This window comes from Halichoerus grypus, chromosome 13 (genome assembly GCF_964656455.1).
Source record: "Halichoerus grypus chromosome 13, mHalGry1.hap1.1, whole genome shotgun sequence".
In the NCBI taxonomy this organism is placed as follows: domain Eukaryota; kingdom Metazoa; phylum Chordata; class Mammalia; order Carnivora; family Phocidae; genus Halichoerus; species Halichoerus grypus.
This window is the reverse complement of record NC_135724.1, coordinates 68,275,956-68,302,750: the sequence shown is the minus strand read 5'-3', so window position 1 is coordinate 68,302,750 and position 26,795 is coordinate 68,275,956. Positions and strand designations below refer to the sequence as shown.

General features: G+C 50.7%; 1 protein-coding gene across 1 annotated transcript in view; it reads right to left on the bottom strand.

Moving 5' to 3' along the window:
* CABIN1 (calcineurin binding protein 1) overlaps positions 1 to 26,795 on the bottom strand; it is a 154,394-nt gene that overhangs the window by 76,042 nt on the left and 51,557 nt on the right. Inside the window, 8 exon segments of the mRNA XM_036096435.2 lie at positions 3,588 to 3,766; positions 5,656 to 5,807; positions 8,861 to 9,121; positions 14,833 to 15,094; positions 18,364 to 18,509; positions 18,732 to 18,938; positions 19,721 to 19,882; positions 25,253 to 25,368. Of these exon segments, the coding sequence (XP_035952328.1) occupies positions 3,588 to 3,766; positions 5,656 to 5,807; positions 8,861 to 9,121; positions 14,833 to 15,094; positions 18,364 to 18,509; positions 18,732 to 18,938; positions 19,721 to 19,882; positions 25,253 to 25,368 (1,485 nt within the window).

Genomic DNA, 26,795 nt, shown 5'->3' with positions numbered 1-26,795 from the left:
CCTGCTACTGACACACCTCCAACAAGCAAAGCAGGGAAATGCACACAGATCCAGTCTCCATCAGGTCAGCAAATACAGGACCTTCCCAGTGTTAGCCTTCTCTGGCCTGGGGTGGAAGGAGACTCAGACCCCAATTCTCCCTTGGCTCCACCCCAGCTAGGTGGGCAGCCCTAGATGAGTGCCCAATTGCCCTCAGCTCGGCTTCCTCCTGGGAAACCGGACACGTGGCCAAGCCTGCAGGGCAGCTGTGAGAATGGGACCCCAGGCACCTCTCCCAGAGTCCAGCCCAGAGCAAACATACACTGCTGTGTGGTGGGGCCCTGTTACTCACACACACGCTCACATACTCCATGCCAGGGAGGGGTTATAGAATTTGTTCAGAAATCTCATTATGCTATGTTTGAACATGTGTAAACAGCAATCACTGGGAGCCTCTTGAGGGTCAGAATGTATTCCCTATGTGATTTCCTTTTCCTGGTCAGGAAGTGTTAACGCTAAGGATTTCAGGACTTTGGACAAGTCCCAAGATGGCAGGGAGAAATAAGGCAGCCAGGGAGGAGGGGGTCAGGCACGGTTGCCAATAGTGGCAGCCATGACTTAGTTCATCCTCTGTCTCGGTCTCTCTCTCAGCTTAGCCAAAGGGCCCCTCTTCAGGTCAGCTGTGGGCACCCTCTCAGCCGCCCTGAGAAGGGCTGGCTTTCACACCTGACCATGGTGAAGTCTCAGAGCAACCAAAGGGCCAGTACCAAGCGTTTTTAGCCAGAGCTGTGGACAGGCTGTAGGAAGCTTCCAACGCTAGTGTAGGATGGCACAAGGGTGCAGGTGGGGCCAGTCCAGACAGCAAATCTGGGTCCCACTAAGAAGCCATTATGAAATGTTGTGAAGCTATTTTTCTAAATCTCTTTTAAAGATTTACACCAAATAAGAATTGACCCCAGCTGATTTCTGATTTTGAAGCACAGGTATACAAAAGTAGAAGGGCAGCTTGGAGGCAGGGTATCCTAACTGTCCCCAAGGGAAGTCCTAATGCCTGGCTCCCTGTCTAGTTGGTAACAAGTTAGCCTCTGACAGGCTTCAGGGTGCATGAGACTTGGGCCCAGATAGCCGGAGGCCCAGGTCTACTCGGGGGCTATTGCTTCCAAGGACACCGCCTGCCCCTCTTCTGAGGCCACACCACTGGCCTGAGAGAGACAGGGTGCAAACCAAGGATGACTGGCCCCAGACCCGGGCTCCTCCCGCTGTGCGGTGCTGCATGGCCCTTGTGCCAACTCTGGTGGCCGGGGGTTGACTGCGTCTAGGATGTGGCTACAACGTGTGCACACCTTCCTTTAACACCCATGAGAAGAACATTACTCCCATTCTCCAGGTGAGGAAACAGGCTCAGAGGGAAGTCCCTTACCCATGGTGGCCAAGCAAGGTAGTAGTGGGGCTGGGATTGAAATGCAGATCCCCCTGACTCTAAGGCTTGCTCTGCCCTGGCCTCCCTGTCTGAGCTCGAGTGGGTCCCTGAACTGCTTCTCTTGGTCGGTACCAGGGCTAGAAGCACCCATCAGCCTTCCTGTAGAAAGGCTCAGCTATGGCCTAGAGTGAGCACTAATGCCCCATGCTACCACAAGGGAGGCTGGTCTCAGGCTGAGGAGTTGTATGGAAAGTGGGAGGCCACACGTTCTCCTCCTAGGGCTAGTTAGCCAGCCCTGGCTGGGTCACGGGAGGCAGGAGCAGAGGTGGGCAGGCCTTGAGGCTACCAGCATATCCCCTGACACGAGCAGTCCGCTGCTCCGGCCAGAGCCAGGGCCTTTCCCTACGAGCTAGTGTAACGGCTGAAAGGGCCACTTTAACATTCTAAGAGCATGGCTATTTTAGGGCCCAAACATTTTCCTGTTGCAGACACTGCTTTCTTTCTGCGGTGAGGAAGGCAGGAACTCTGAAAGCACTATGCAGCCAGGCCTGTGTGGAGCACAACAGGGCTAGTCCAGAGCTTCCTGGCACACTGGGCTGGGACTGGGTGAAGGTATACCATGGTTCCACATCATTGACAGAAATCACTTTGAAAAAAATATTTTTTTTTACCATCATTGAAAAATGGACAACCACTAAAATGATATTTGAGCTTGTATGTATGGCTCCGTCTGCAAACTTCCAGAACAAATAACCATTATGTTGGCACTCAGGCCATGTCACACCAGTGCCTGCCCCCCACGCTCTGCTTCCCTACAGCTCCACGTGCATGGGACAGCTGGGCAGCGGTGCCAGGTGGCATCACGGCCCCTCCCTGCCTCCCTTCCTCTCTGCTCCCGGGGTGTGCCCACACAAGGGGAGCCACTTTTAGCTCTAGGGGCTCCTGCTACCCAGGCCCTGCAACCCCAGCTCAGCTCGAACCTGCAGGGCTGGGAGGGGTGCCAGCCAAAGGCCTGTGGACAGCCACAAGAGGCACTCCTTTCTCACAAAAGCTGACATGAGGTTCAATTGTCACAGGAGTACCTGGCAGAAACTAACTTGCAGAGCAGATTGATAAAAGGTGGGGAATAGGGAAGTTTTCCTGTTGAACTCGGGTTAAGCAAGCAGGAGCAGGACCTTGCTCAGGCTGCGTGCGGGACTGAATTGGCCCTCTGGGGCACAGGGAGGTGACGCAGTCATGCAGCACGCACTCACTCAGCTCTACACTGGTCTCCCCACACATTCCCCGCAGGCCAAGCAGGACCCAGGAGGGGGCGCTGCAAGTCTCCTCTCCTCTCAAATCACCACGTCCCAGCCCACCCACCCTCCCTCTGCTTCCCTAACCCTGCTCTCACACCCCTCTCACACCAGCTCCGGGACCCCATGCCATGGGGGAGGGGTGTCCCACGCCCTGGGGAAGGCAGGGCAAGGCCTGTTTCCCCACAGCCTGATGCGATCATTGACTTGTGAATGAGGGCCTGTGCACCTGTGGGCATTGTCACTGCCCCCCCCAGGGCTCCACTTTAACACCCTCTCAGGCCACGCTGATTTGGCTCATTCCAGCAAAGACTTTATCACAGCCTAGCGCTGTAAAGGTGAGGAGAACATGAAGAAATCAAGCTATGAGGTCAGCATGCGAGCCTCCTAATGTTAGTAAGAAATGTGGTTCAAAGGTCGCCACCTGCCCTATCCCACGTGGGACGGCCTTGTTCATGGTCCCAGCGGATTCCCACCACCCCCATCTGGACTCCCAGGGGTGACAGACTCAGCCTTCCCACGGCTGTCAGAAGGACATGCCGTAATAGTGCAGGCACGATGCCAGCATCACTGGGCTGACTGCACAGAGGCCACTCCAGGCAGCCTGCAGACCCCGACAGCTAGTCCACAGAGTCTCAGAGAGGCAAGGTGCCTTAGCCTGTCCTGCCCCTTCCCAGCCCCCAGGTGGGCTAGCAGGTGGCAACCCTGAGCATGTTCTGGAAGCACAGAATCACCGTGAGGCCATGAGGTTAATGAACAGCCGCAACATTGCCCGTGTCACCCCAGACCCAGCACCCCCCCTCACCAAAACAAAGCGAATTGTCACCCGAAGCACCCTCCCCCGTGATTGGCGTGCCGCCCTGGGCTGGCAGTAGGGAGAACAGGGACTGTACCGTCCGGCGTCGCCTGCTGGTGGGGTTTTTTACATTTGACGTAATCGTGGTCAATCGGAGTAGCTGTGTAAGGTGGGGATGTCAGACCTGGGCCAGAGGAGGAGGGGAGGGAGGCTCCGGGGCCCGGCAGTGTCCCAGCTGAAGAGTGGGAGTCCTCGTCCACCAGGCAGGCCTTCTCTCTGTGGGAAGATGGTTGGGGTGCAGGTCAGAATCTCTACATCCCACCAAAACGGGACGTGTACTGGTCTGAAACAGTGCCCTTCTTGACTGCTGGACCCCATGCCTCCTTCAAGGGCCTACTCGGGCCTCCTCTGCCCTCGTAGGGCCCACTGCTCCCACACGCCTCAGATGACATGCCCCTCTGGCTGGTGGTCCAAGGTGCTGAAGGAGCTGCCCCTATGGCACCCACTTGGGCTCTGGCCCCCAACTGGCCACTGTCCAACCATCTCAGGCCCCAGGCCCCATGCACCCATGCTAAGTAATAATACATAGCCACAGACTGCTGAGAGCCACTAGAAAGAATGGAGTGAGCAAGGTACTATCTCTATGGATGGGGTCCCAGACCCCTTGTCAGGGGAGAAGTAAACTCTAGAATAGTACCTTCAGTAGTTTGTTTTTATAAAATAAAAGAAACTCTATAATTGTACGTGTAAATGTAAGTGTGTGTAAATGCACAGATAATTATTTGAGAAAATAAACTATGAAGAGTGGCTAATTCTGGGGAGGAGAAGGGATTGGTCACATTTTAACCTATATATTGCCAGAATTTTCCACAACTAGAATATATTCATGTATTATTTGTATAATTTAATAATTTTTCTTAAAGATTTATTTATTTGAGAGAGAGAGTGAGAGAGAAAGCATGAGTGGGGGGAGGGGCAGAGAGAGGAGAAGCAGACTCCCCACTGAGCAGGGAACCTAACAGGGGGCTCAATCCTGGGACTCTGGGATCATGACCTGAGCTGAAGGCAGACGCTTAACCGACTAAGCCACCCAGATGCCCCTATAATTTAATAATTTTTTTAAAAGATTTATTTATTTGAGAGAGGGAGAGCGAGCACGTGCATGAGCGAGGGGGAGGGGCAGAGGGAGAGGGAGAGAATCCCAAGCAGACTCCCCGCTGAGCGTGGAGCCCAACACGGGGCTCAATCCCATGACCCTGGGATCATGACCTGAGCCGAAACCAAATCAGACGCTTAACTGAATGAGGTACCCAGGTGCCCCAATAATTTTTTTTTAAAGAGTTACGATCAATAAAAAAGAACATCATTATACGAGGGGGCCCTTTATGACTAAAAAGTATACACCTATAATTTCTAGGGCACACCCCATCCACCTGGGTGACCTGCCACACACATGCCCATCTCTCCCATAAGACAATGGGCCTCAAGGACAGAGCCTGGGTGCAGGTCTCTCTGGCACTTGGCTAAGCCCTGCACAGTGCCCAGCCAGGTAGGGGCACAGAGGTGAGGCAAGCTGAGCTGAAGCTCCAAGATGTGGATACCGGGGCAAAAGAAGTCTGGGCCACAATCAAGGGGAGGCCCAAGGGTCCTCCCTGGCCCAGTGAAGGGACCACACCATGGCCCTAGCATCCCCACGCTCTCTGGCACCACAGGAAGAGCCTCCAATGCCCCTCTCTGCTTCTTGGGAGAACAGGCAGCACACAGGCCCTAACAAGGCCCCACTCTTGGGAGAGGCCGTGGAAAAGGACCCAGGAGTAAGAGCCTGAAACGTGAAAACTGCTTTCCTACAGTGTTCTGCACAGGACAGAGCTGTGCCCCAGTGGGGAGAAGGAAGGAGCTGGCTTCTCCCTAGGATCTGCCCCTGAGAGTGGGGTGGCACTGGGCATGGCCCCAGTGCGAGGTGACCTGGGATTGCACACTCAGCCTCTCCTTCTCAGTTTCAACAGAAGTAACTCAGACTAGCAACCAGGACTCTCCAGATGAGTTACAGAGGCTCAATGAGCTCTAATTTACTCAGCAGCAACGTCCCCTGAATGCCACTTTGTGGTAAATGAGCCATCAGGGTACATATGGGGTAAGCTGCTGGGTGAAAGCATGCTACTCACTTCTCTGAAGCTTTGGGCGTATTCTTCTCCTCGCCCCTGGCAAAGGGTCCTTCTGCAGCCTCCTTCATGAAGTTGACCAGGACCTCTGCACTGACCCCAGAGTCGGACTTCCCCAGGAGCTTTAAGATGGAAGCGTGGAGCCGGAAGTACACCTAGGAGAATGATACTCGGGTGTGAGCAGCCCTCCCAGTTGCTAAGGTTCATTCCACAGGCCAGTCAGCCACATTGGAAAAGAGCCCCTGACCAAGGAGACAGGCCACCACACACTGCCTTTTTTCACTCACTTTTAAACCAGCCAACCTATAAGTCATTCAAAGCAAGCTCTGACAATTAAAATGGACACGAACTCTGAGGGGTCCAGCTTAAATGTTTAGCCAGTAATGCAGGCAAGTGGTGGTAAGACAATGAGAGTAACAACCCTCAGCCCCACTCACTGGGCACCTCCTCCTACCACAGCCCCTACCACCCTCTGTGGGCCTCTCTCCTGGCACCCATAAAAAGGGAGCCTCCACACCTGTCTCCCACTGCACTGCAGACTCCCTGAAGTGAAGAACAGCTGACTTCTGTTTGTGTGCCCGCAGCTGGACCAGCCAGGTACCATAGGCTTGCCCCGGGGGTGCAGGATGGGTAGGAGGCACACTGCACCATTCAGGGCCTGTGCTTTTCTTCATTTCCTTAAGTCCTCACCGAAATCCTCCATTTACAAATGTGTGAGGTAAGTTGTCCAATGCCCCAAAGCCCCACAGCCAGCAAAGCCCAGGGCCAGGTTAAACTCAGGTCCCCCCTGCCCTCTACTTCTCCCAAGTGTACACCGCATCACACACAGGCACCTCCACAGTGACTTGGCCTGACCTTTGCACCCAGCGGTGGGTGCAATGGGGGCTCCTGCCTTTGGCACAGACTCCCACAGATGGCACAAAGGATGTCACCAAGACTGGGATCCCCTGTGGCTGCAGACCCTGATTAACCAGCCTCCCCTCACCCAGAGGTGGTTCTCAAGAGACGCTGCCAAGGACCCACCCAGGTGAGATGCCAGGTGGTCCACCCAGGCAGCACTCTCAAGGGGGCATCCTAGACAGAGGCGCCCGCACCCAGAGCCCCTCCACCTCTAGCCCACCTGTGGCCCTCAGAGTGATTAGCCCACCAAGTCCATTTTCAGCCGCAGAAAACCTCTGAGGCCCCCACACACGTGCGGGTGGCTCCTCCTGGAGAAGCGCAGAGTGTTTCAACTGGCAAAGTTTAACCAAGTGGCAGGTTCAGTATTCTGACTGAAGGTTCAACAGCAAAGGTGAATTTTCACCAGGGCAGGGGTAAAGTCTTAAGAGAAATGTCATTTTTAAAGCAGCTGAGTGCTCATTCTCCTGAGAGCCAGCACAGTGCGCTAGGCCTCAGTTACTCACCTCAAAGTCCCAGGGCCCCAGAGGGATACCATCCTGCCTGCTCAATGGTTCCATTAGGCAGCAGAAGCCAAATGTCAAAGAAACAGCATGGAGGAAAACAGAGTTGTCGTTTTCCTGAGGGCTGGACCACCTCCCTACACCAGAGATGCTGCATAGGGGCCCTGGGCTCAGGAGAGCCGGCCCCAACCGCCCTTCTCTTCTGCTGCTGACTTAGGGCAAGTCACACCAGCTCTCTGGGTCTCAGCCTCCTTAGCCCCAAAGTGGAAGTCCCTCCAGGGACAGGCCCGTGAGCCTGAGTGGAAAGCACAAAAGAGCTGTGATAGAAAGGACGTGGGACCTGGGGCTGGGAATGACAGCAACCTGGAAGCTGCCAAAGACGGACATGCTCAGTATGAAACTGCGCTTCCACATTTCACCATGAACCCTATGCATGTGGCCCCCAGACAGTTGCTGCCAACCACTCAGCATGAACCATTTTTCCAAGGCAAATTTATAAAAATGAGACTTTTTTGCTTGCTCACACAATTAGCAAATATTAAAAAGAGGGAAAACATGGTTGAAGGAAAACAGACATGCTCATAGATCAGTATAACCTTTCAGGGCAACAAGAAACTGTGGATGCAACATTAAAAGACCCTTGGAAATACTCCTGTAAGTGCTCCCTGACATGCAGGCCAGCCCCTGTCTGCACCCTGTTGAGGAAGAAGTGGAAAAGAAGGCCAAACCCATGAAGGAGGGATTGGACAAATAAATGGATATCCAGCCAGACTGGAGGGCCCAGGGGCAGGGAAGGAAGCCCACAACGCCTTGCACTACATCTTGTCTGGTGAAAAATGCCAGGTGCAAAATGATAAAATGTTACTGTGTATCTATACGTTAATAGGGGGAAAATCTAGAACGATAAGGACATGCCCAAACTGTTAACAGGGATTATTGGGTTGGGGGGCTAGGATCACCAGGGACTTTAGTTTTTCATTTTAAACACTTGTGAATGTTGGATTCTTACATATTTTTTAACCATGAATATGTGTTAATTTTATAATCAGAAAAAAAACATCAAGGCAGACAAGGCATAATAAGCAAGCAGATTCTGCCCCAAACTCCAAAAAGCTTGCCTGGCACAGGGGACCAGCAGGGGCTGGGCATGCAGCCTCAGAAAGGGCAAAGCTAACGTGCTCAGGAAGCAGCGAGGTCTGGGTCGGGCCAAGCATACATGGATCCTCACCCGTGCACTCGGGTTTCCTCCCTACAAAATGTGCTGATTGCAGTCTCCCAGTCTGCCTCCCAGCACTGCCCTGAGCATTGGAGGAGAGCATGGTGTGAAGTGCTCCAGAAATCATAAAAGCAAATCTGAGCAGTAAACAACTGCTCTTCTCTTGAGGAGCAGCACAAGACCCTAAATCTGGGGCCAAGAGAGCAGGCAGCCCCCCTCCCTCTCGCCCCGGCCCTGTCCTGCCAAGCTGGGTGCTCTGGGCTCAGCCTGTGCCCTCGCCGGGAACAAGGGCACCAGGAAACGCTGTGCCGCATCGACGTCCTCACCAAATCAGGTTCCGGCAACCTGCACGTGCTAAGGAGGAAAGGCACTCCTTAGAAAGACACTCACTCCCCCAGAAAGGATGGTAAGCACCCCTTCGAAGAGAGAGGAAAGGCTGCTTTAATTTCATTGCACACAGAGCTGCTGAACACAGAGAAGTTTCCAACAGGCTGCATGGGAGTCACTGGGACCTCATGCCCCATCCCCAGGGAGACAGGGAGACCGGCCCGCCCCTGCCCTGCTTCCCCGCCCGGGGCCGGCACGGTGTCACCTCCAGGGCCTCCATGGCCAGCTCAGGTGGGTTGTGGTAGTGGATCTTCTTGGGGTAGCGCGCGGCCTCCTCGTGCAGGTAGTGGCCGGCCTGTCGGTAGTGCAGCAGGTACACAGCGGGCGGCTGCTGCTGCTTCTCAGCAACCTTGCCCAGCATGTAGTGGATGAGCCACTCCTCCTCGTCACCATCGCCCTCGCAGCGGGCCGCGGACGTGAAACAGTGCCTGGCTGTCTCCAGCATGCTGTCGCGCCGGCCCTCCATCTGGAATGAGAGCGCGAGACCAGGCTGGGCCAGGCCCAGGGCCCGAAACTGCACAGGCCCATGCCTTATCCTTCGGGAGGCCCTGCTGTCTTCTTTGCAAAGCTACAATCCTCTCAACGAGCCTGACACACAGAAGTGCCATCACCATTTCATAGCTGGGGACACTGAGTGTGGAGAGGCCGTGGGACCTGTGTGAGGCACACCTCAAGTAAGGCACAGAGCTGGACTGAAACCTCTCCTCATGTCAACTCCAGTGTCCTTTCTTTTACCGTCCCCCTGCAGGATCTGCCCCACGCAGTTCAGGAGTTTATGAAGTACCTCCTGATCCCCTTCTACAGGTCCCAACGGTGACCCTCACTATGGCTGCAGTGAGGTTCTCTGCCTGGGAGGGGGAGACAGCACGAGGCCAGGGCTGCCAGGAGAACCAGGCCAACAGCAGCTCTGCTGTGTCGGTCTGAGAATGCCAAGAGCCAGCACCAATGTTCTGATGAGCACTTTGTTCTCTCCCGCGCTCACTAGGGTGGGAAAGCAGAGCTGGACAGGGTATGCACCCAACACCCAGCAACACAGCACTGGAGAGGATACCACGGGACTTCCCACCCTGTCCTCTGCACCCTTCCAGAGGGACCCGGGGTGCTTACAAAATGGCAGATTCCTGAGCCCCATCCAACACCCATGGCCTTGGAGCTGTGCCTCCAGCCACCCTCTCGGACACTGAAGGGTGGAAACAGCTAGGACAGAGGATCAGCTTCTAAGATGCTTTCCAACTCAGAGGATCACTTTTCCCAGGCCCTGTATAAGAGCTACGGGCCAGCACCTAGGTGCTATCCACGTGGAATGTCAGCCATCACATGCCCGTGTCCCTTCATCCCAGAGCTCCTGGGCTAGGACCTGGAATGAAGACTGCCTGTGTGGGGCTAGAGGGGCTGCTGTTCCCAGAAGCCCAGGTCTCTGGCCCCTCATCTCCATGGCCCTAGCTCGACAGCAGGGAAGCGGTGACCTCTTCTAGTCTCGTCTCGGGGCCCAGAGGAAGGGAGAGGCTGCAGGCGCTAAGCTCTGGCAAGGGCGCTGCCTGCCGCCTATGGGAGGAGTATCCAGCGGGCACTGAGCTACGGGAATCTCCTGCAGCAATGGCCCTGGGGCCGGCACAAAGAACCCCAGCGCTCCGTCAAACACGTCTTGGGAAAGAAAATTACCACCTAGGAATCAAGACACCATCAATGGGTGAGATACGATAGGAAGAATCACAGTGGAGAGCCAGGACACAGCACAAGCCAAGTGACCCCATCGTACCCCTCCAAAATAGGATTCTGTAGCAGATCTGTGTAAGCAAAAGGCAGCCACTTCACTGGAGTCCTGTTCTGACTGCTCTGTAGCCATGTGGCCTTAACCAAGTCACTAGCCCGTTGCCCACCCAGCTCTGCCACTGAGGCTCATAAAGCCACCTACTGAGAAAGGAAGGGCAACTGTGAAGCGCCCCATCTGGTCTGGTACCACACAGATCCCCACCAAGAGGCCAAACCCCTCCCTCCCCCACATAAAACACATGCTGCCAGTGTCCCTGTCCTCAGTAGGTGCAGCAGTCACAACACTTCAGATAGGAACAGAAGGGAGAGCCACCGAGGGTCCGCCATGTTCCAGAGCTCTGCCAGACACCTCACACCACCTGTAAGGACAGGTGCAGCGAGATGTGTACCTGCCGCTGTGGCACCTCATTCACCTCGTGGCCAGGGTGCCTGGCCCAGGGCCAGCCCATGAGAGGGGCTAAGGGGATGTCAGTTCTCACCATACTGCCACACAGGAGAAACGGTCAGCCTTCTTACAACCAAAACCACAGCAGAGACATCAAGTTCCTCCCTCAGGCCACACAGCTAGAAGGCTCTGGCTCCAAAGCCTCTGCCCTCGCCTGAGAATTGACAAGGGAAACCACCGGTTTTCCTGTAACACACCCCTTTGGCAAGTTTGCAGGCAGAAGCTAAAGCGCACAGCTATCAACATGTGTCCTACAGCTCATCTGATCAGACACTCTAGCAACCAAGGGGCTGTGTCCCCATGACATACTTCAGGGTAGGAAACTGCCTTACCAGAGGTAGAAAAAAAAAACAGGAGGCACAGGGCAGCCCTGCGAGGCAGTTTTCACCCTGGGCAACAATGCAAAACCTCCTTCCTTCCCTTCCTACTGGGACACCGGCACGCCTGGTGGATTTCCATCTCTCTCCTACCACCCCTAACACTCTGGCAAGATGGCCTGGGAGCCCAGTTTCAGGCCCTGAACTACCTGGGCCACTGGCTTCCAAAGGATCAGAATGGAGTTCAGCCACAGAGGCCACGAACTATGCAAGAGTAAGAATAGGCAAGGGGAAGAGGTGTGCAGGGAGTCAACCTGGGTCTCCTGTCTGTCGCCCACTTTCTGCCTTCCCTGCCCCTTCCTGGGGGAGCCAAAAGTTCCCTCCTCTTGGGGAGCTCTACAAACAAAACCCTCAAGTACCAATGGCAGAAAGGGCACTCTGATTTCTCATCATATTTACTTCCTGGAAAACCTCTATTCTGCTAAATCCTACTGGGCTTCACTGGTGGAGGATTAGAGAAAGAATCCCAAGGTCTGTGCCCCACCCACCCCAACGAGTCCCAGCAGAGGGTAACAGTGTTCCTGGTGCTACCAGGGACTTAGTTCCGAGCCTGCTCAGCCCTGGGGCCACTACACTAGAAACAGAATGGAGCAAGGGGCCTCTGCGTAGGGATGTCACAATGAAAGAGGGTTGCATGGCGTGAGTAGGACTCAACAACATGGTGCTGAATGAAAAGGAAGCTCAACGCCATACACAGCATGACAGCATTTAGGCTAGAAGAAAAGAACAGGTAAATAACGGCATTCTTTCCAGGAGTACATGTATACATAAGAAAGAGTGTTTGTTTAAAGTCTGGAAAGATACAAGCCTAACTGTAAGTTGCTCTGAAGCAGGGACTAGAAGGGGGGGTGGGGGATGGGGAGGAGCCAAAAAGATTTTAGCTTTGTCCTATTGTGGCAGTTGTTTTAAAGAAGGTGTTTCTCCTATGAGTGAAGAGTGGTTTCTATAATGGAGGCGATGGTTAAAACAAGGGCCAGGCTGCTCTGCTCTCGCCCATTTTCTTCCAGGGTTTGGCCTTGTCACAGAACCCAATACCTGTCCTTGCCCCATGGCCACACTACCCTTCCTGCCACCGCCTTTGTCCTCTGCCACTGGTGCCAGGCTCGTCCACAGGATACCATGTCTAATCCACCCAGGGAGCCTGCGCAAGGGCAGCTTCTGACTGTGAGTCCCTGATGGGGCCTTTTAACAAGCTCCCCACTCCCCCCGAAAGGTTCTGATGCCCAGGCACGTGGGGGAGCTACTGTTCTCGCTGGCCTGTAGGATTCATGCACTCCGGGCAGAGACAGAGAGAGGGATAACCTTAGGGCCGAGGTGCCCAGAGTCCGGCCCCCTGAGACAACCCTCTGGGTGCACAGGCGGTGGCATGCAGAGCTCATGGGAAGAAGGTGAAGTCACTGGCATTCCTCAAACAACACCCTGAGGTAGAGCCCCAGGTCACCCTTGCCAAGTGTGGGTGACATGTGGAGACCAGGAAATGTGTGGAGAGAGAAGGGGATTTCAGCCTTTTTGTGGCTTTCTCAAAGTGTACCATACAGCACTCTGATGTCCGGCAGGACCTCGTGTGGCAACTCCGAGGCCCCCACGGCAGTCACGACAGCATGGGAACGCTCGGATTCCACTCGTGCTCTTCCAGCATAGTCCCCCAGCACTTTCACTGACACCCATCCCCACCCAGCTCACTCCCTTCATTCTGTGGCCAGTCTCTTGCTGATTTCTGTACCTAGTCTGATGGTATAATGCAGATCTACTGCAAAGGTAAACGGCAAATTTTGCAAAAGATGTGGGATTTCATGAAGTTGATGAAAGTAATGTGGACAGAGGCGCCTGGGTGGCTCAGATGGTTAAGCGTCTGCCTTCGGCTCGGGTCATGATCCCAGAGTCCTGGGATCGAGCCCCACATCGGGCTCCTGACTCAGCGGGGAGTCTGCTTCTTCCTCTCCCTCTGCCTCTCCCACTGCTCATGCTCTCTCTCTCTGTATCTCTGTGTCTCAAATGAATAAATAAACTCTTTAAAAAAAAAAAAAAGAAAGTAATGTGGACAAAGCCTTTATACATGAGCACCAGGCACATTTAACATGGTTGACAATCACCCAAAGGGAGGACAACTAGTCAAGGAAAAGACCGTAACACACTCTTCTAAGGCACAAAGACATCAGAGAATCCTGTGAGAGGGAAGTAGCCCTCGAATATTTCTGCAAAGGTAGCTGCGTAAATTTCTGCTGCTGAGGTGAAGGGGCATCATAGCATGCTATCATAAAACTGTTGGAAAATTAAGCTCCCCCCAAGCCAACCAAACTCAGTCATTCCTGGTTCATTTGAAGAATTAACACATCCTTGCAATTATCACCAAAGTCCTAGTAAGGTAAGATTTAGGAGTTAATTTCATCATTCTTTAATTACTAAGATAAAGTCCCAATCACACCTTGTAGGCACTATTCACTAGGATAACTGAGTCCCATTGTGAGTAGATTCGCTTTGTGACTCTTTGCTAGAGCTGACTGCCCTCAAACAGCAGCTCCTCCCCCTCACACCCCTGCTAGTGGGTAGGGATGTTGCCCAGGTACAAAAGGGGCCACTGCAGGAGGGTGACATTTACGTCATTATTACATTCCCACTTACGTTTTTCCATAACAATTGAATTTTTAACACTAAGGACACCTCACTTCTATATAAAATCAGTAAAAGCAACAAAGAGCTGTTACCTCCTTGCACAAGGCTAGGACTTCCCCTACTTAGCACAATGTGGGAAGGTCAGGGTCATCACGAGGCCAAGCACTCTGGAAGCCTGTGACCTGCCTCTGAAGGGTCTCAGGGGCCGGGGGTAGGGAGCTGGGCATGACAACGGAGGCCTAATCTCAAGGACGAAGGGGCTGTCAGGACGGCGGCACAGCCACAGCTGAGAGTCCCACTGACCAGGCTGCTCTCACTGAGTTCTCATAACAATCCAATGGCAGCATTAACAAGGCCATTATCTTGTTTGGATTTTGACCGCATATGATCACTACAAGAAACAGTCCCCTTCAGCACTCCGCTCTCCTAGAAACCCTTCTGGACCATGGCATCTTATTGCCACATCAGCCTTAAACATGTCAGTGGGACTCCTTCACTTCCAAGTCAAGGAGGCAAGGGTGCCCTGCTCAACAGACACCTCAGGCTAGACACCCAGCGACTTGCACTAGGGGAACCCCCTACCAAGACGGACTTCAAAATTCCCAACACAGTGTCAAAAATTTTACAAGGACTCAGGAAGTTCCTTTGAAGGAACAGGGAAGAGACACAACTACTTCTGGTGGCCAACACACCTCCCCTGCTTCTCCACTGCCGGGAAACTGATGGCTGACCAGCTAGATCACAAGAGCCTGGCCCTAAATTCACCCACACCAGACTAGGTGTCTAAAGACCAAGGACCAAGCTGTCACTGACCACAGTATGGCTTCAGTCTCATAAGGAGAATCATCTGTGAGCTCCCAGCAGGGTTGTGAGGACAAGTGCAAGGAATGGATAGGACAGAACTTTGCCACCTGAGGGCACTTTAGTCAGATAGCAGGATGGCAGCTCCTCTGTAGAGCCCCGACTCACCTGCTGCACGAGCTCAGGGGGCAGCTCAGCTCTCCACTGCTTCAGCTGGCGTGAGGCGAAGGAGTGCAAGGCATAGGACATGGTACCATACTCGATCCACAGGGACAGGTTGGAGCTGTCAATTTCCAGGGCCCGCCGGAAGCAGTTCAGGACAGGCGTGGCATGCTTCCAGATGGGCCCATCACTCTTCAGCTCATTGGAGTTCAGCTTGTCCTGAATGCGACTGGCCCGGGCCAGAGCCATGCCTGCCCAGGAATCAAACCTGTGGTCATGACAAAAGCACCAGTAAACACACCACTGCCCTTACAGCACTGCAGACATGATAGCCTGCAGGGCGGTGACCCTGGGGATTTGTGGGAGCCCGTCTCCCAGGCCAGGGCCCAGAGCCTAGCTCCACCACCCAGTGACACCATGTCTCTGAGCTATGAAATATGGCTAAGAGAACCCACCTCAGTGGGGCATCTGGGTGGCTCAGTCGGTTAAGCATCTGGCTTCGGCTCGGGTCATGATCCAGAAGTCCCAGGATCGAACCCCACATCGGGCTCCCAGCTAGGCAGGGAGTCTGCTTCTCCCTCTGCCCCTCCCCATGCTCCTTCTCTCTCTCCCTCACTCACTCTCTCTCAAGTAAATAAATAATAAAAATCTGAAAGAAAAAAAAAGAAAACCCACCTCAAGAGAGCAGAGCTGCTGGGACACCACAAGACATGTATCTTAGGTCATCCAGCACCTCACAGGTACTCAGTAAGTGTTCTAAGAGGATCCCCACCAACTCGAGCCCAAATTGTGCTCACCAGCATTGTGGGCTCTTGGACTCTGCTCCCTTTTGCTTCCTTGCTTGGAAGGCTTACCTATAGAATGTCTCTGATGGAAAGGAAAAGGGGTGCTTTACAAAGCACTGCCCATCCAAGGTGATAGGGAGGCTCCCATCTTGCTGCCACCTCACCTAACCCCTCACTGGTAGCACCTGCCATCAACACATTCACTGACCAAAAGCATGGGGCAGCCAAGACCCCAAAAACACAACCAGGTAGCTTCTACATAGTTCTCCCTCTGGCACCTTGACCAGATCCTGCCCTCCCCAGCAGTAAGATGAGAGCGAGGGGACCACAGGATGGCTAAGACCCCACTGCTCTGAGATCGCCTGAAAGAAAGTGGTAGGGAAAGTGCAGAAGGTTCTCTGAGATGGAAACCAAGGCTAAGATGATTTCTGGGCACTTGGGAGAGTGAAATTTCCTGAGTGCAAGTACAGACAACAGAAAAGGCAGCAATCACATGACAGATGCTACCCTCCATGAACACTAACAATTCTTGACCCACTGCTACACTAACTTTAAAACTGGCTAACTGGCTTCCTGGACTATTTGACAGTCTCCAAGGCATTATGTAGGGACACAACAAACTTATGAAGCTCACATGTGCTTCTGCCATACTCCAGGCACCTGGAGATGAGAAAGTGCGAACAAAGGAGCAGTAAAGTGGCCTGAAGGCTTAAATGGTAACCAGAGCAAAAAGGAAGGCTTCGACCCCTGTGTGGAGGTCCCGAGTGTACCCTTTCCTCCTCAGGGCCTGGGGATCCAGGGCTCTGCTCAGGTCACCTCCAGGAGGAAGCATGGGGGTAGGTGTCAAGCTCCCCTCCAGATGGTGGGAACCCTGTCAGGGACTTTCTACCAGGGCCAGCTCCTTCCACATTGAGCCTTCAGCAACTCCCTTTGCCCTTGCCTTGAGGGAAAGGACCACATCACGGTGTATGCCCAAAAGCCTACAGGAGTACCCAAATGGAAACCACTATGTGCAGTCACAAACATGAGTAACCAAGAACATAGACACATCATCATAAAACCTCAAAATGCTCCTCTATGTGTCAACAAAAGCAAAGTCCTGCCGTGGGTTCTTGATTCTAGCAGAGCAGTGCACAACCCACACTTGGGGAATGCTGACCCACAGGGACAATGGGGTCCAGCCCAAGGGCCAGTGATGCCATGAACTCAGGAGGAGGAAGTGCCCAGAACCTGTGCACTGGGCTCTTAGACTCATGCAGGACAGGCCTGCTCCTAGCACTGGGCCCAGAGTTGTTTCTTTGGCAGAGGGATGAGCTGTATTGTGGCCTACTCCCATCTTGTCCCCCCAAATGCCACTCTATGAAATGCCTGGCCGAGGCGGCCCAATCCCAGCTGAGCAAGAGCAGATGGAAGAGTGAAATGAACACAGGTCGAGAAAAGCTGTTGCTAGCATCCTCACAAGACTCTTTTCCCCACAGGAACCACCAACAAACACTGTGGCCAGAACACTCCACCATCCACCCAGCTATCTGTCATGGGCTTCACCTGTACCTAGAGGGCTCAGAAGATTTAAAGAAAAAACCAGTATCCAAACTTCCATCTTAACTAGCACAGAAGATGAGACTGAGCCCAAGTTGTCCCTGACATCTGCCTGCTACGTAGGGCTGGAATGAAGGAGGCCCAGGAGTGGGCCACCAAGTTCCTCCTGGCCCTGGGGCCAGTCCTCACAGGACCTCCCACCTCTCTGGCAGGGCTCTGAACAGGTGCATGTATAGGTTCGAATGAGGCCCCGTTGAGCCGTCATAAACCTCGTCTTGTAGCCCAAGTGGCTTTTGGGTGAGGGGTGCCACGCCAAGCTCCCACTTCCCCATGGACAGGTGGGTTTTATCACCCTTACTTTTCAGACATGGAGGTAGCAGTACAAAGGAGGTGACTGCTCGCTGTCTAGTGCTCACAGCTCTAGCCACCACACTGGCCCACAGTGACTCCAGAGAGGACATCCAGGGCCACTGGCACATGGCTCCCTGCCTGGAGGAAACCAGAGGCCGAGCAATAGGGGGTCTGGGAGAACCTTTCCCCCAAGCTACAGAAGTTGTGTAAACTGATTTCTTCATTCAGATCCCAGCCCCTCTCCCCTGGGCCAGGTGGATCCTGACAAGATGGAGCTTGCCGGTTTCATCTGAGGGTGGGCAGCCACTGTGGCCTGGCCCCTGAGTAGTTACCTAAAGATACTACTCTGGACCCTTCAGACACAAGGCTTACCTTGACCCCAGGCTAACCTCCTAGGTGTGGTAGCCGTGAGAAAATGTTTCCTCTCAATCAAATGAATCAGACTTTATGAGTAGGGCCCTTACCCCCAAATAAGGAAACAATCATAACTAGAGACACATAGAGCACATCAGCCCACTTCCCAGGGCCAGGAGCCAGGAAAGGAGGCAACACACAACCAACAGGATGGAGCCAGGTGGCATCCCCTTCCTCTGCTGGCCTGGACCCAGATGGACAGCTCATACCTTCTCTGATCCCAACACTCATCCCAGGCACCTTCTGGAAAGAAGCCTTCTTCATTGCTTTTCTTTTTATGAAGAACTTGCCTTTCCCCAAAACTGCAGATTGCTAAACACACTTTCTCATTCCTTTTTCCCTGGTCTCTTTGCTGGGGCAGGGAAACCCCAAACTGGCCCAGTAAGGAGCCTGCTGAGCTGGAGTCACCCCAGCCCTCCCTGCCTGGCCTGATGCCCAGGCCACTGACCTGTTGGGGCAGATACAGATGTCATGCATGTAGAACTTGATGGCCTTGGACTGCTCCTTGTTTTTGAAATGGTAATCAGCCAGGAGGTAGTAGAGCTCATTCACCACTGGAGGGGAGGGGTCAGCCCCTTCTGGAAGGCAGGGCACCTAGCAGGTGAAGGACCAAGGATAAGGAGAGATGGAGTCAGGGTCTCAGATGTGACCAGTCATGCTGTAAACCCAGGACCATTCACATTAGCACAGGACAGACCCTAGGCTTCTCATGGCCCTGACTTCTGGTATAAAGCAAGGAAAGAAGCCAAGGTGCATAAACAGCAATGCTGGAGGAAAAAAATGACAGGACACAGCCCCATCACACACAGTTCCTACCTCAGTTGAGGCACCCTCAATGTAGGCGGAGACTTTGTCTAGGCTCAGCGCTGGCCTTTCTGTGCGGGGCACAATGGTGGCGATTCTCTTCAGAAGGTTGGCCAAGTCAGCAGATACAGTGCTGGTCTTGTAGCTGTCAAATTCAGGAAGGGTCTTGGGCTTAAAATACTCAAACATAAACAGGGCATCCTCCCATATAAGGTCCACCTTCAGAAAAGACAGAAGGCAGATCATAGTGCAGTCAGGGTAAAAGCAGAAAGGGAAAAGTTCTTCCATGGGAAAAACACAGACGAGGTTACAACATATTAGAGTTTAGAAACAGACCTGTATACCCTTAAAATTTTGCATACCCACTGTAATCCCCTAAACCAAACGTCTGAAGAGCAGAAAAGCAAACTGGCATACGCCCGGGCCTTGATAAAGACAAATATTGGAAACTGAGGGCCGCACTCTGTGAGTCCATGTGGCCAAGCCAGAGGGTAGGTTCAAGCACGAGTGGGGACTGTGGCAAGGCCACTGACCCTCTCCTTGAGCCTCAGCTACCCCACTGCTTGCTCTGGACCAGGGTGGTTCTGCATTCTGTATGGCGCCCTGTGGGGGCCCTGTCCAAGTAGCTTACATTCAGGGGATGGAATTGGTAAGATTAGAGAATAAATGACGAGCCATGAGGTAATATACCCAACACTGCTCTGAAAACCAAACAAGAACAAATGAAAACCTCTAAAGAATTATTTGTATTATCCAAATTGGAAAAAGAAATCCTTTGAAAATTGCCATGCTGCACTTTTGAATGATTAGTCAACATTTGCGAAGGTAGTTTTTGCAAGGAAAACCCTTTTCCTGTGATCAGACTATGTCAGACCAGTCTCATTCTTCTGGTGCAAGAGCTATGCGTCTGATGTCCTTAAAGAGTGCTCAGAGCCCCTGCTTCTCTGAGCCCCACTCCTCTGAGCAGGGGCAGGTGCGGGGGGTCTGGGCAGCACCCTCACCTGCTGGGCCGAGTGCTCCTCCAGGTACCTGGCCTTGCTCTTCTTGCTAGGGAAGCTGTACAGGCAGTAGAAGCACTGCTCCAAGGCTGTCTCCAGCTCCTCCTTGTAGGGGTGTGTGTCTTCCGAGGCGGACGCAGCGAGCTCCTTCTGGAGAACTCGTACCTATGGTAGGCAGGAACAGATGCCTTAGAAGGCCCATAGCTTCCCTGGCACAGTGGGACCCCAGGGAGACCACCACTCTGTCAACTCTGTCAACCTGAGGAGGCCGTGTCTGTTGGACCTGTTTCCTGGAAACAGCCTATTACCCTCACAGGAGCCATTCTGGGCACAGCTCTGACATGACCTCCTGAGGAGCTTGCTGGCCAAACTGCCTTCCTTCCAGCATGCCCAGTCAGTATCTACCAGCTGCTAGAAGGAGATATTATATGCCCTCTGGGAACTTCTCTACTTATTTATTGGCCATTCATTTGCTTCCCAAATATTTACTGAGCACCTTCTTTTGCTAGGCACAGTGTGACACAGTCCCTGCTTTTAAGAAGCTCAGATTCCAATAGAGGGGCAGTTAAATAAGTGGTTATAATGCAAGATGGTAAATCCCATTAGGGCTGAGGGAGTCTGAGAGTGACTCCCTCTCTCTCAGCATAAAGTATAAAAATACAGCACAAAATATATCCAAAGCACAAAATATATCCAAAGAAATAATATCCAAAATATATCTAAAACACAAAATATATCCAAAGACATAATAAATTGTCTCTCTCAGACCAAACATTAATAAGGATTATAGAGGATATAAACAACTCAGTCAACAAGTAATGTATCTATGGAGATTAGTTATGCCCAACTGTTAGCAGCTACACATTCTTTTCAAGCATCCATGGGACTTTTACCAAAATAGACAAAAAGCACATCTCAACAAGTACTAAAGACGAGATACAATACAGAGCACATTCTCTGAACATAAGTCAGTAAAATGAGAAATCAGTATATAAAGGTAGCAAATACCAAATGTCAAAACCTACAGCATGCAGCTAAAAATGTACTTGCAGAAAACATAACCTTCAACACATGTACTAGAAGACTGAACACTGTCACTGAGTGGCCATCTAAGCACAGTGTAGGTCTAAGGACTTAGCACAGGCCTTTCCCATATGCTTCTAAACATAGGCTGAAAAAGACTTAGACCTTAATGAAAGGAAGGTGTTACTTGAGGGATGGTTTAAGCACCATGTAATTCAAGGGGGTAAGCGTATAGCTTTTCCCATAAGCTTCACACATAAATTTATAACACTTACATCTTAATAAAAGGAAGAAGTTACTGGGGTGCCTGGGTGGCTCAGTTATTTGAGCGACTGAATCTTGATTTCGGCTCAGGTCATGATCTTAGGGTCGTGAGATCAAGCTCTGCATCGGGCTCCACACTCAGCGGGGAGTCTACTTGAGGATTCTCTCCCTCTGCTCCTCCCCCCACTTGTGCATGCTCTCTCTCTCTCGCTCACTCTCTCTCAAATAAGTACATAAATAACTTTTTTAAGATTTTATTTATTTATTTGAGAGTATGCAAGTGAGAGAGAGACCCCGCGCACATGCGTGCACTTGAGCGGGAGAAGGGCAGCAGGAGAGAGAGAAGCAGACTTCTGGCTGAGCAGAGAGCCTGACTTGGGGCTCAATCCCAGGACCCTGGGATCATGACCTGAGCCGAAGGCAGACGCTTAACCAACTGAGCCACTCAGGTGCCCCCTGAAAAAACTAATTTAGATAAGCTTCAGGAAAGACTGACTTATAAAAAAGGAGCAGAGGAAGCACAAATAAATGATTTTAGCACTGAAACAGAGGCATAACCAGAGGTACCACAGAGACTTTTTAAATCATAAGCACACTTCATGAACAATTTTATGCTTATGTGGACACTATTTCAAAAATATAATTGGTTTAAGAAAAGAAAATCTAAATAGGCCTAGAATCACCAAAGAAAGGGTCAGTAGTTTAAAATTTATCCCCCCTGGGATGCCTGGGTGGCTCAGTCGGTTAAGCAGCTGCCTTCGGCTCAGGTCATGATCCCAGGGTCCTGGGATCGAGTTCCGCATCGGGCTCCCTGCTCAGCGGGGAGCCTGCTTCTCCCTCTCCCTCTGCCTGCCACTCCCTCTGCTTGTACTCTTTCTGTCTGTGTCAAATAAATAAATAAAATCTTTAAAATTTATCCCCCCCCCGCAAAAAAAAAAAAAAGAGAGAGAGAGCTCTAGGCTGGGGTGACAAACTATGGCCCAGGGGGAAAACTGCCTATTTCTGTATAGCTCAGAAGCTAAGATTGGCATTTATATTTTTTAAATGATTGAAAAAAAAAATCAAAAGAAGAATTTATTTTGTAACATATGAAATTCAAATTTCAGCATTCACAAGCTTTTACATATTATCTTTACATACTGACAAGGACTGCTTCTGTGCTGCAATGGGAGAGCTGAGTATCTGCAACAGAGACCCTATGGCCGACAGAAGCTTACAAGATTTACCATCTGTCCCTTTACAGTGAAAGCTGTGCCAACCCCTAGGCCAAAAGCATTAAGACAAGGGAAAAAAAAAAGAAACCATAAGGATTGAAAAGAAGGGAAAAAATAGTTATTCATGGATGATATAACTGTCCACGGAGAAAATCTGAGAAATCTACAATCCACCAGAATTAATAAAAGCAGTAGTAAAGGAGTTATGGACAGGAGAAACTTATTTTTTAAAAAGTAGTGTTCCTATCTGTCCACAAACACAAAATAGAAAACTTAATTTTTAAATATTTATTTATAACAGGAATAAAAAAATAATGCCCAGGTATAAATCTAACAGAATATATATAAGAGCTTAAGGAGAAAATTATAAAACTGTATCAAGGGACATGAAAGTATAAGATCTGAATAAATGGAGAGATATACTACATTCATGACTGGAAAGAATCATATAAAAATGGCAACTCTCCCCCAAATTAATCTGTGAGATTAATGCCATTCCAATTAAATTCCAATGGTGGTGAGGATTAGGGAGTGGGGGGGGGGGTCACAAAATTTTACCAACTGTCCTTACAATGTTTTAGAAGAGGAAAGGGCAAAGAACAGTCAAGAGAATGTGACAAATAGGTAAGTCAATTAATCCTAGCAGGTATCAGTATACCTCAAAGACAGTGTGATACTGGCTCAGGAATACCTAAACCAATAGAAAGAACAAAGTCCAACAACAAACCCTCACACATATGCACAGAAGATGGAGGGGGGCCTTACAAATTAGTGCAGAAAGAACAGACTCTTTGATGATTGGTACAAACCAACTAGCCATCCATATAGAATGTAAAATGGATCCCTACCTTATGTCATAAACAAACCAAAATTGAGAAGGAATAAAGACCGGATGTGAAAAATGAGAGTGAACTTTAAGATTAACAGAGAAAAGAATATATTAATAATCTTGTGGGAGAAAAGGATTTCTTAAAGTACAAATAACAAAACAAACCACACCCAGAAAACAAAAACCCCACAAACCATAAAGGACTAATAAATTTGACATTTAAATTCTGTAAAACAAACACTATACACAAAGTTAAAAGACACGTCACATAAAATTGCAGAAATTAGAACTAAATACACACGTGCGCGTGCACAGACACACATACACAGATGGGCATGTAAAACTGGTGAAACATACGTATCAGACAAAAGACTGGAATTCAGAGTACATAAAAACTCTACAAATCAATAGGAAAAAGAAAAAAAGCCCCAGAGAAAAATGAGCAAATTACATGAGCAAGCAAATCGCTAGCGGACACCTAGATGGCCCTGAGCAGAGAGGGAAGTCAATAAGCAGGAGCCGAGTCCACAAAGGCAAGGTTGCTGCAGGAATAGAAAAGCTGAGCCTTGGGTAGAAAAGTTAGGAGCTATGAAATGAAACATGGAGGTACTCCTATTACTTCCACTCCCTCAAATTCACTTGGCAGATCCTGGCAGCTAGAATACACGCTCCACCAAAGAAGATGCAGCCTAAGGAAAACCTGGAGTAGGATCGTCCCATCATCACCCCTGCTGCCTGCTGGAAGGCCGCTCCTCAGCACCACTCCTGCTGGGTACCAGCTTGCAAAGGTGCTACCTCATTCTTGACTTTCCCCCAAGCAGCATAAGGGCATAAGGGTGACTGACTGCCTTGTGGAGGTGACCCTGTGGAAGTAGACAATGTCTCCACACTCTCTAATTGGGAGAGGGAAGGCAGAAGAGGGAAGTCGACGATTCCTGGGCAGCAATATAGTCTAAGCTTAGCACGATTCTTCCAAAAATGGTCCTGAAGTGTGGAGCTGACCCAGGGTGAGCACCTGGGAGGCCCTCAGAACTTACAGGGTAGAGCAGACACTCAGGCATCTACAGCTAGGGCTCCTGCCAAGTCTCTGCCTCCTCAGCACAAGTGCTCTGCAAACTGTCAAGCCTTACACATACATGAGCTCTATAAATATTCTGTCTCGTTCATTCATTCAACCCATTATGTACTAAGCACCTACTATGGGCTAGGTACACTGTGCTAAGTACTGGGATCCAGCAGTGAACAAAACTAACAAAAATCCCTACTTCATGGAAGTTACGTTTCAATGGAGAAGAGGTACACAATAAACACACTAGATAAATAAGTTATAAGGCATGCTAGAAGGTGGTAAGAGCCATGTGGAAAGCATAGGGCAGAGGAGGAAGATCAGCACTGGGGAGGCAGACTGCGGTTGTAGAGAGGATATGCTTGCTCACTGAAAAGGTATAGAGCGGAGGTCAGCAAACCTTTTCCTGAAGGGCCATATAGTAAATATTTTAGGTTTCACGTACCATATGGACTCTATCAGAGCTTCTCATCCCTGCCACTGTATTGCCAAAGCAGCCATAGTTAATAGGTAAATGAATGGTTATGGCCATGTTCCACTAAAACATTTATTAATAGACCTTGCAGGCTGGGTTGGGTGACCCTCTCGTGCTCTGTAACCTGTCTGTGCGCTGTTTGGCCTCACACTCAGCAGTGAGTTTTGGGGACAGAATCATGCTGCTTATCCCCAGTACGCCCAGTCAATCACAGCTGCCAAGTGAGGGAAGGCTATTTGCACTCACCAAATATTTACTTGCTAAATAGCTATTGATTCAGCAACTCCTACCTCGTATGAGTGGTGCCTGGCAAACAGGACTCAATGGAAGGCAGTGGTGAATGCAGTTGTTTCTTCTAAAATTACTATGAAGGGCCCGGCCCTATGCCTGACACACACATAACAGACGCAGTAACAAGTAGTGGTTCTAAATCCACCTGTAGGTCAAGGCCAGGTCCAGAACCCCTGAACTCAGGTGCACAAGGGAACCAAGTTCAGACTTTCTGGCAACTCTGAGTAGTCACATACAAAATCAAAGAAGCACAGCAGGCCCCAGTGCAGGGGGAGGCCAAGCAAGCAAGCCTCAGGGTGCCAACCCATCCCACCCTGCACTCCTCCCCCCCACCCGCCCCACCCCCAGCCCTGGCCAAGAGGGCAGTGCTTACGTAGAATCGCAGCAGAGCCCCATCGGAATTGCAGCACCAGGACCTCCTGCCCAAATATTCGTGGGCTGTGTTGAGCAGCATGAGGGAGGATGGGAGCATGGGCGTCTCGGCCATCACTAGGGAAAGACAGACCGGCACAGAGTTAGCACGGGGACATGTGTGGGAGCTGCAAGGCTCAGCCTCTCCTTTGCAGGCTTTTCTGTCTTTACCAAAGCGGCCACAGATTTTTCTTTCTTTCCTTTTTTATCTTTTTAAGTAAGTAATGACTTGACTGGCTTTACTAAAGCAATACACGCTTCTCAAAAAACAATTCAAATCATACAAGAAGACATAAGGAATGCCTCATCCACCTCCAGATAACCACGCTGACATTTGGTGGACATCACTGGAAGCATCTTTCTGGGCACATATATGAAACATTTTGAAAGACAAAGATAATTTTTATTTATTTATTTTTTCCCCCAGGTTTTTTTTTTTTTAATTTTATTATGTTATGTTAGTCACCATACATTACCTCACTAGTTTTTGATGTAGTGTTCCATGATTCATTGTTTGCATAACACCCAGTGCTCCATGCAATACGTGCCCTCCTTAATACCCGTCATCGGCTAACCCATCTCCCCACCCCCTTCCCCTCTAAAACCCTCAGTTTGTTTCTCAGAGTCCATAGTCTCTCATGATTCGTCTAGAAAGATAATTTTTAACAATGAAACCCGTATGACATATACCATTTCTTAAAGATTCTTATACGTAGGCCTACTGGAGTATTATAGAAGAAAAACAGAATGACCAAATTTCAGTTAAGTGTTTGTTCACCACTAGAACTATTATTAGCTCCTTAAAGATTCTTCAGTGTTTTTGAAACTCTAGGCTATAACCCACTGGTGGGCTTGTAATTAGCATTTTTAAAGAGGACTAGGATAGAACACAGGACAGAAAATACCAGTGGGGCTCACACCAGGTAGAATAAGGATCCTTTCATGAAATTTGTTTCATACTTTTTGACCACTGGCCAGCCCCAATCAAAAAGGTGTGAAAGGGGGGCACCTGGGTGGCTCAGTTGATTAAGTGTCTGCCTTCAGCTCAGGTCATGATCCCGGGGTCCTGGGATGGAGCCCCTGCTTCTCCCTCTGCTCCTCCTCCCCTCCCCCCGGCTCATGCATTCTCGATCTCTCTCGCTTGCTCTAAAAAAAACATAAATTAATTAAATTTTTTAAAAAAGGTATGATGGGGTGCCTGGGTGGCTCAGTTGGTTAAGCGTCCGCCTTTGGCTCAGGTCATGATGCCAGGGTCCTGGGATCAAGCCCCACATCGGGCTCCGCGCTCAGCGGGGAGCCCGCTTCTCCTTCTCCCTCTGCTGCTCCCCCTGCTGTGCTCTCTCTCTCTCTGTCAAATAAATAAATAAAATGTTCAAAAAAAAAAAGTATGAGAGGCATGGATTTAAAAAAAAAAAAACTCAGAAAATTATGACGAAATTAAGCCATGCCAGTCCTTTAGTCTCCATTTTCAACAGCATCAAGTGATTCTATTATTCAAGATGATA